Source organism: Anomaloglossus baeobatrachus, chromosome 9, assembly GCF_048569485.1.
Source record: "Anomaloglossus baeobatrachus isolate aAnoBae1 chromosome 9, aAnoBae1.hap1, whole genome shotgun sequence".
NCBI lineage: Eukaryota > Metazoa > Chordata > Amphibia > Anura > Aromobatidae > Anomaloglossus > Anomaloglossus baeobatrachus.
In genome coordinates, this window is record NC_134361.1 from 197,746,065 (window position 1) to 197,756,161 (window position 10,097).

At 44.3% G+C, this 10,097-nt stretch overlaps 1 protein-coding gene across 2 annotated transcripts in view; it reads left to right on the plus strand.

Moving 5' to 3' along the window:
* Nucleotides 1-3,428: 3,428 nt before the first annotated feature.
* HCFC1 (host cell factor C1) overlaps nucleotides 3,429-10,097 on the plus strand; it is a 218,525-nt gene continuing 211,856 nt past the window's right edge. For both annotated transcript variants that reach the window (XM_075324193.1, XM_075324195.1), the window contains exon 1: nucleotides 3,429-4,433. In XM_075324193.1, the coding sequence (XP_075180308.1) occupies nucleotides 4,238-4,433 (196 nt within the window). In that variant the 5' untranslated portion in view covers nucleotides 3,429-4,237. The remainder of the gene's footprint in view (nucleotides 4,434-10,097) is intronic.

Consider the following 10,097-nt stretch of genomic DNA (forward strand, 5'->3'; position numbering starts at 1 on the left):
TGCTGTGAGGCGACGGACGAGCCCCCGGCTTGTGTTTGTGTTCCAGACGTGGAGGGTGCGGCTACGTCCAAACATGGCGGCTCCCTGACAGGAATGAAAGCTTCCTGAGCGTCTCCCTGCCAACGTCCTGTCATGAAGCTCTCACTCCCTGCACCAATGGCGGACAGACATGTCTTTTATCGAGATTTATCATGTTAGCTACCATAACACAGTGCTATCAACTCACAGGAAAGTGGAATTCAAGTCACTCTCCAAAATGGCGCGCAGTCATATAGTTTCACACAGATTTCTTTCTGACTGGAAAATGTTTTATGAGGTGTCCAATAAAATTAAAAAAATACTTATGGCATAAAAAAAAATCAGCCATGACATGTCACTTAGCATTTGCTCAACATATTTATTTTTATTATTTTTTATTATTTTTTTTTTAGTTTGTGGTGTTTTTGCCATTTTTTTTTTTTTTAAAAAGTGCCAACAATTTTTACACACGTGTCCTCCGGTTTCCTGATATTCAGACGCAATTGTTTCTCCAAAAGGGTTCAATAAAATTAAAAAATGAAGGATTTTTTACTTTGCGCTAAATTCATGAAAAGTGTGCGCCATTTAAAAAAAAGTTGCGCAGAAAACGACAACAAAGACCTTGCGTTAAAAAAGAAAAGTGACCAAAAAAACAAAATCATGAAATAGGGAAGTTGTTTTTTTTGTCTCTGTAGTCTTTGTTAAGCGAAGTTCACACAGGATTTTTTTTGGGGGGGGGGGGGGGGCAGAAAAATACGACACGTTTTTCAGAGAAATCCTCTTAAGGAAATGCTTTTTTTTTTTCTTGAAAGGCTTTTTATCCTTAAAAGGATTTTTTTTTCTCTTTTTTCCTTGAAAGGGTTTTTTCTGGGGGGGGGGTTTCCGTGAAAAGATTTTTTCATTTTTTTTTTATTGGGAGGGTTTTTTCTCTACTTTTTTCCTTGAAAGGGTTTTTTTTTTCTTTTTAAAGTTTTTCTTTTTTTTTATTGAAAGGTTATTTTTCTTTTTTCCTTAAAAAGGTTTTTTTCTGGGGGTTTTTTTTCCGTGAAAGGATTTTTTTCTCTTTTTTTATTGGGAGGGTTTTTTTTCTCTACTTTTTTCCTTGTAAGGGTTTTTTCTTTTATTTTTAAGTTTTTTTTTCTTTTTTTATTGAAAGGTTATTTTTCTTTTTTTCCTTAAAGGTTTTTTTTGGGGGTTTCCTTGAAAGGATTTTTTCTCTTTTTTTTTATTGGGAGGGCTTTTTCTCTATTTTTTTCCTTGAAAGGGTTTTTTTTATCTTAAGGGTTTTTTTTTCTTGAAAGGTTTTTTACTGTTTTTTTAAAGGTTTTTTTCTTTTTTTTATTGAAAGGTTGTTTTTATTTTTTCCTTAAAAGGATTTTTTCTCTTGAAAGGGTTTTTTTTCCTTGAAAGGGCTTTTTCTCTTTTTTTTCTAGAGATGTTTTTTCCCTTTTTTCCTTGAAAGGGTTTTTTTTTCTTGAAAGGGTTTTTATTGTTTTTTTTCCTTGAAATTATTTTTTTTCTCTTGGGAGGGTTTTTTCTCTTTTTTTTCCCCTTGAAAGTGTTTTTTTATATCTTGAGGGTTTTTTAAAAGTTTTTTTTCTCTTTTTAAAAGGGGTTTTTGTTTTTTTAATAAAAGGTTATTTTTATCTTTTTTCCTTAAAAGGGTTTTTTCTTTTTTTTTTCCTTGAAAGGGTTTTTTCTTTTTCTTGAGAGGGTTTTTTTCTTGAGATGGTTTTTCCTGTTTTTTTTCCTTGAGTTTTTTGCTTGGGAGTTTTTTTTCCTCATTTTTCCTTGAAAGGTTTTTTTTTATCTTGAAGTTTTTTCTTGAAAGGGTTGTTTTTTCCTTTATTTCCTTGAATGTTTTTTTTTCTCCCTCTTTTTGAGACTTTCTTGAATTTTTTTAATCTTTTTTATTGAAAGCATTTTTGAAACTTTATTTTTTATTTGATAGTTTTTGAAGCTTTTTTTTTAATTATTTGTGTCTCCTTTTCATGAAGACTGACGTTTTGCATGTTGGTATAGATAAAAATTGCGCCAAATTTATGAAGAACGATGGCACGATTTTTTGGGAACTTTCACATTGCGTTTTCACCAACGTTGACTGGTCCCGTCGGGGCATCCAACCGAAACACCCCCCTACCCCCGCAAAATGTGTTTCGGAGGCATACGCCAATGGGGCCATTGACTATAATGGAGCAGACGGAGTCAGCGTGTTGTGCCCGATAAATGGAGCAAGACAGAGAACAAAAGTTTTATTCCAGTTTTCCGCTTCTGGGCATCATGAATTCGATAGTTTTAGCCAAGTACATATTTGATGATGCCCCAAAATATTAATGAGGTACAAGTTGGGCGTCGGTAAAACTGGTAAAAAATACTTTTTTTCTTATAAAAAAAAAAAAATAAAAAATTAGGGGCCATTTTGTTTTAGGATTTTTTGCATATAATCGTGTTGCGCGCTCCGTTTATGGAGCTACTTTCGACACATTTGGTCAACAATTTAAGATTTAGGACCCAGTTCGATTTGTGTTCCCCTCGTCCAGTCTTCGATCCACACTTTTGAGCTCCTAGACATCATGGTGGCCATTGTGGGGACTTATGTGCGAGGTCATGCCACAAAAGGATCCACTTTGACTTGTGTTGCCCCCATCCGGTCTTCGGTCTCCATTTTTACCCTCATAAAGATCATAGCGGCCATCGTGGGGTCTTATGTGCGATGTCACGCCACAAAGGGACCCAATACAACTTGGATTACCCCCCCCGTCCGGTCTTCTGCCTCCACTTTTGCCGTCACAGACATCGTGGCGGCCATATGTGCGATGTTTCACCACAAAGGGACCCAATGCGACTTATATTGCCCCCCCCCGTCTGGTCTTCAGTCTCCACTTTTGCCCTCACAGACATCGTGGCGGCCATATGTGCGATGTCTCGCCACAAAGGGACCCAATTCGACTTGCGTTGTCCACCCCCCCAGACTTCGGTCTCCACTTTTCCCCCTCACAGACGTCATTGCGGCCTTTGTGGGAGCCTTACATGCAATGTCACGCCACAAATTCCTCACGTCGCCCTTGATATGACGACCCCTTCACGACACACTATATATATATGTATATATATATATTACAGTATATAAAGTATAGGAATGTTGAAGTGATTTTTACACAAAAAGTCTAAAAAGCTTGAGATTTTCCTGTCAGGAATGACAGGCGGCGGCCATGTTTCGTTGAATGTGAGGGCTGATAACGAATGATGGCGGCCGTTATTTCATATTTCCAGTCAGGGAGGCTCCTCCGAGCAGTTAGTATTCCCCTATCCCTCTATGTAAGGTGATCCGCGCACACTCGGCCCCACCGAGCGTCTCTCGCCGCCCCCAGCGCCGCCTCCATCTTATTGTCTCCGGAGGAGGAGGAAAGACAGGAGGCGGGCGCTGACAAGATGGCGGCTCCCAGGGAGGCGTGAAAAGAGGCTCCGGTGCCCTGGACCGTGTTTGCACACCGATAATCACGGTTGCCGACATTTTTTTAAACACCCCTCGTTTCGGCCCGTTCATAGTTTTGTCAGTTTTTCTCCATTTCTTCTCACAGCCCCCAAGTTGCAGCCGATAAGCGGTGGCGGCGGGGGAGGAGCCTTCACTTGCAGCCTCCATCTCCCGTCTTGTCGGTGCTGACTTCCTCCCTTCCGACGTTACTTCCTCAGCAGGAGACGGCCGCCGGTGTTTTTGTTTGTGTATTTTCTTTATTACTATATGTGTATGTGTGTTGTCGCCCCGCTCGCCGCCATCTTTGGTTTTCCCTAGCAGCTCTTTATTGGTTTGTTTGGACGGCACAAGATGGCGGCTCCCATGGACTCCCTCAGCTTCGCCGCTCCCGGGCGGCTTTAAGGAAAACCAGCAAGGCCCAGTGAGGAGGGAAAGGCTCAACCTGCGGAGGACGTGCGGACAAAAGACCGGGGAAGGAGCGGCCCGTGGAGACGGCAGACACCGGCGCGGGGAATCAGTTTTGTTTTCTCTCCGGCCGCCGTCATAAAATGGCGGCTCCCATGGACTCCACAGCGCCACAGTGAGAGCCGGCACGGAGCAGGCCTCAGCCGCGGCCTTTCCTGCACATTTTTATTGACACAGCTGACAGGAAGCAGCGAGCCTCCGCCGCCTCTTCCCGTCATTTAGTTCCCGCTTTTTTTTATTACTATTATTTTGTTTTCTACTCATTGAACCGCCGCCGCCATGACGTCCGCTCCAGCGGTGACCGGCCCATCCTCCTCCTCCGCCCTACAGCCCCGCTGGAAACGAGTCGTCGGTTGGTCAGGACCGGTGCCTAGGCCCCGGCACGGACACAGGGCTGTGGCCATCAAGGAGTTAATCGTGGTATTCGGTGGCGGAAATGAAGGGATCGTGGACGAGCTACACGTCTACAACACCGGTGAGTGACAGGACGGGTACGGGGGACATGACGCCGGGCGGCTGTGTGTGTGACGCCGGCAGCCTCCCCTGCTGCTGCTGCCCGGGACGCCCCGCACTTCAGCTGCGCTGTTTAAAATCCACAAAGAAAAATGGCGGGTTCCCCCAGCAGGAGGATCGGAGACAGACAGGGGGCGGGGCCGGGGCGGAGCTTCACTGCGAGGCCTGACCGCAAAGCGAGCCGCCGTAAAGAAGTGGTGATGGGCAGCATGGAACGATCGGGGCGACTATTATCGGGACGATTATTTTTTATTTTTTCTCTTTATGTAAAATTCAACTGATTTGCTGCCACCTATATATCAGATACCCTTAAGTATTTTTTCTTTTATTTCTGTTCTGTTACGGTTTGTGCTATATATATATATATATATATATATATATATATATATATATATATATATATATATTTCCCCCCCCCCCCTCCATATGAGCACTTTTGAAGATGATTAGCTGACCTTTTTTAATGACTCCTTCATTTTTTTTCTCATATGGTGGACTGAAAAATGGATTAAATGACTTAAAATATATTACTGCGCCATCCAATCCATGGTGCGTTGCATGTGAAATATATGTTTTGGGTTTTTTTGCCGGGGGAGGGTTGGTTTTGTTTTTACTGTACTGATTGTGCAGTATGTTTTTTTTTCTTAAATTTTTTTTTATAGATTTTATTTGTGTATATGTTTATATTATATTAATCCTGTCCACCGCCATTAACTTGAGAACAGCAGCAGCTATAGGCATAGAAGTGGTGTCTAGGTATAGTAAAGTAGCCATACACTACGCAATGAAACCACCTATAGCGCCACCTGGTGGAAAACAACGGAGTTAGCATTTTTATCTCAAACGGAACGAGATAGAGAAAAAAAGTGAATTACAAAGTTTTAGGGCATCATCAATTCAATATGAATCGACACCTTGCATACAGAAATGATATGCTATGAAACCCATGACCCCCCCCCCCCCAAAAAAAAAATTAAAACATTGAATGCTGGTCACGCATATGGCGCTCATTTAACGTTGATGCTCTTGGTGGCCCCCGTCAGCTGCAATGCACATCTGGACTCTGCACAGCATACTGTATCTTGCTGCACGTTGTGCAATATGGTAGGTGACACGTTTGCACAAGCATCTGTGATCGGCGTCGTAGGTCCTGCAATGTTGTTGGAGGGGTCGCATACTCCTGCTGTTTGATGTGACCTCACAGAAATCCAATGGGGTCAGGTCAGGTGAGCGGAGGCCACTCCACACAGCCACCATACCCAATGACTTGTAGGAAGGTCTCCACGAGGTATCGCTTCACGTCCGCAGCCTTGTGAGTTTTACATGTTCTAATCATAGCATTTCTGTATGCAAGGTGTCGATTCGTATTGAATTTATGATGCCCTACAACTTTGTAATTCACATTTTTCTCTATCTCGCTCCGTTTTCGAGATAAAATTGCTAACTCCGTTGTTTTCCACCAGGTGGCGCTATAGGTGGTTTCATTGCGTCGCACATGGCTACTTTACTATACCTAGACACCACTTCTATGCCTAAAGCTGCCGCCGTTCTCAAGTTAATGGCGGTGGACAGGATATGGGTGGACACTGTATATATAAACTTATGTGTGTGTGTTTTTAAATTTTTATTTACAATTTGGTGTGGCGTGATGATGGTCTCCTTGTTGATCCCTATTGGGCTCCTTGCCCATGATCACGGTTATGTGGAGTTCTGGATGCAGCATATTGTTGCTGCCTCTGTTGCGTTCTCCCGCTCAGGAGACTTGAGCCTCAGAAATTGACATGTTGTGGTTCAAAAGCTTAAATGGGCAGCGTTAAAAGGAAGCACAGTAGACAGCAGATTTTTTTTATAAATCCTGTCTTCTGTGTGCTTGTACCGTATAACGCAGCGGTTTGAAAGCAACGAAAATCCGCTGCTTATCTTGATCATGGGCACGGGCCCTAAAGGGAACCTGTCAGGGGCAATATGCAGCCAGAACCACAAGCAGTTCTGGGTACATATTGCTAATCCCTGCCTAACCGTCCCTGTATACACTAGCATAGATAGAGATCTTTAGAAATAGTGTTTAAAAAAAATCCTTTATGATATGCTAATGAGCTCAGGGACTAATCGTGAGGGCATTATATCCCCTGACTAGTCCGCCCTCTTAGCTGCCCACAGAGGTGTACTAACATGCTATTCAATGCCCAGCCTCCCCAGCAGTGATGTGCGTACCTGTGTCTTTGGTGAATGCTGAAGCTGAATGCCCTTCACTTCCGGTCATGCGCAGTATGCGTCCTGGCTTCAAACCGGAAGTGCCCGGCATTCAGCGTCGGCATTCACCGCAGACGGGTACATGCGACACCACTGGTGATGCTGGGTATTGGATAGCATGTTGGTACTCCCCTGTGAGCGTGCTAGTCAGGGGATATAACACCCCTGTGACTAGACCCTGCGCTCATTAGTATATTACAAAGAATGTTTAGAATTACTTTTCTCTAAAGATCTTTATCTATTCAACTAAATGCAGGGATTACAATATGTGCCCAGAGCTGCTCGTGGCTGGGGGTGAACATTGCACCTGACAGGTTCCCTTTAAATGGTTCATGAAAAGGACTAAAGTGTTTTTCTGTGCTGCTGTAAAAAGGAACAGTGGATTATTCGATCATTGCGTTTCACTCTCCTTCCTCAGGAGCTCAGCCGCCAGATTAAAGGGAACCAACCAGCAGGATTTTCATATATAGAGTAAAACCAGTGCTATACTGGCGCTACAATGCTGAATGTAAGCATATGTTTTTTTCAGAGATTAAATGTTTTATTTCAGAAATATGTGCAAGTAAAGTTCCAGCAATGCACTGCTATTTGATTGATAGGTGCAACAGAAAGGGAATATGTGTGTCAGGTCTCGCTATCTATGCCTGCCTGGCCTTCCGCCCTGCCGCTGTCATAGACGTTAATTCCGGCACAGACAGGAGCGGGAATAGATGGCAAGACCCGATCCACACATTCCCTTCCTCCTTCCTGTTGCACCTGTCAATCAAATAGCAGTGCATTGCTGGAACTTGCACATATTTCTGAAATGAAACATCCAATCTCTGAACAGAAGGTATGCTTTCATTCAGCATCATAGCACGTGTGTATTATATTATATATATAATTTATATTATATATAATTTTGAAAATCCTGCTTTTGTTGCCTTTTTAATCTGTTGCAATCAGAGGGGACTGTGAGCCCCTCACCCACCTGGACCCGAATCCTGTAAATCATTTTTATGAGCTCTCCTAAGAAGCCATCTCTACCCGTTTTTGTCTAAATATTATGTTCAGGAGTGTGCGGCCTAACGTCCACTTTCTAAGCCAACTTGTGAGTTGTGGGATCTCGCGGCCTGCCCCGCGATGACCGAGCAGTAATGTCTTTTAGGACGGTTCCTTTTCTGTAACACGTCAGTAAGGCTAGGTTCACATTTCCGTTGTTTTGCATCAGTCACGTGCGTTGCTTGACGCTTGCGACTGATGCATTGTACAGCGGATGACAAGAATTAGAATTCATTGTTGGACTCCGTTGTAAAAGAGAGCGCGATCAGCTGATCGCCCACAGCAGCCGTCCGCCGGGTTATTAGCTGATTGTTCGGCTGTTGAGAATGTTTGCGGGGGGGGCAGAGTGCGGGTTGGGTGGAGCCGAGCGGGGCCATGGCGCTGAGAACGTCAGTGCCGGGGATGGCTGGGGATGTGTGTGTGTGTGTGTGTGTGTGTGTGTGTACACATGCAGAGTGCGAAAGGGGGCTGAGCCGAGCGGGGAAGTGTCGGGCTCCTTGCACACGTAGCCAGGGTAAATATCGGGTAACTAAGCAAAGCACTTTGCTTGGTTACCCGATATTTACCTTGGTTACCAGCGTACACCGCTTAGCAACGACTCCTTGCACACGTAGCCAGGGTAAATATCTGGTAACAAAGCAAAGCGCATTGCTTATTAACCCGATGTGTACCCTGGTTACGTTGCAGGGAGCCAGAGAGAGCATGCTCAGCGAAAGCCTACGGATTGCGCTGCTCAAAAAAATGTTACAAGCTGCGTTCCTGCCGCCCGGCGGTCAGTCGTTCCACGACTGATCAGTCGGGCGGAGGATGCAACGCAGCAGCATCAGTCACAATCCGAAGCTCAAAGTCTATGGGAACAACGGAATCCGCCAAACGGATTCCATTGTTTACCAGAGCAGCGGATTGTGACTGATACAAATTGACGGAAATGTGAACCTAGCCCAAGGGATGCGGCAGAGCTGGGTCCATGCACAGATCGACACCGACCCCAACACACGAGATCTTGCAGTCACTCCATTTGTAGCTGGATATTCATCTTAACCCTCAACTGGTGAAGTGGGGTTTGCAACACCCCAGAGAAGTTTTGTTCAGCTGGCACTCATTATGCTGGTATGAATCTCAATTTATTACATTTTCCGATTACTTGTGGGTGTCAAAAATTTGGTATACTCATGTATAATCAATCGCCAATAAGAAAGCAATTTAAACAAACGTGATCTTTGTATGCTCTGTAAAAATTAGAGATTTCTAAACACTGGGGTATAGGAAGCCCCACATCACCAGTTGTGTGACAAAAATCCCACCTCACCAGTTGAGGGTTAATACTGAGATCTCACAACCCGGAAGTTCGAGGTTTGACACTTTTTTTGCTAAAAAAAAAAAAAAAGTCCTAATCTTTAGGGAGCGTTCTCTGGCCTGGTGATGGGTCGTCTCATCTACAGATGCTTTTCCAGCACCATGTTCTTCTCCTTCGTAGATTTACAACTGTCTTTGGCATAAAGAAAATTACACAAGGGCCAAGTAGGGAATCTGCCACGGTGGGGAAGTCCTTCTCCTTTCTTTCAGATTTTGATGTAATAAAGCAGATGTGACTTAAAGGGAACCTGTCACCAGAATTTTCGCTATTAAACTAAAAGACTCCCCTTCTGCAGCTCCTGGGCTGCCTTCTATAAAGGTTCATCTTGCTACTGGCCCCCCTTTCAGACCTAAATAACAACTTTATAAAATATTACCTCTTGCTATGGTAATGAAGTTTGCTGGCCCCGTGCGCGGGCTGTATTTCATCTGTTATTCCCCCCCTCCTGCCGCTGTTCGCGGTCCCCCAGTGTTCATTAAGGCTGCTTTCACACTACGGTTTTTTTTAGCATGCGTCATGAACGTTTTTTTGCTGCAAAAACGGATCCTGTTTTTGCAAAGAAAAACGCATGTGTTATTTTGCAGCATCCTGTCACTTTAAGTTTATGGGCGGGCATTGGAGTCATGTGATCGGGAGTGAGGGGAACTGAACGTGAAAGACTGGGAGCCGACATCTGACAGCTGCGGAGGCTCGTAACCAAGGTAAACATCGGGTAACTTGCTTGGATACACGATATTTACCTTGGTTACGAGCGTCTGCAGCTGCTAGGAGCAGGGCTGCCTGCTCCCTGCACATGTAACCAAGGTAAACATCGGGTAACTAAGCCCGCGGGTACCCGATATTTACCTTGGTTACGAGCGTCCTCCGCTCTCAGGCGGGATGGAGGGGGAGGGACTGATCACACGAGGCTGGTTTCTGGGCATGCTCAGTAGAGCAAGCAGGATCCTGTCTATCAGCATAGTATCATCATAGTAT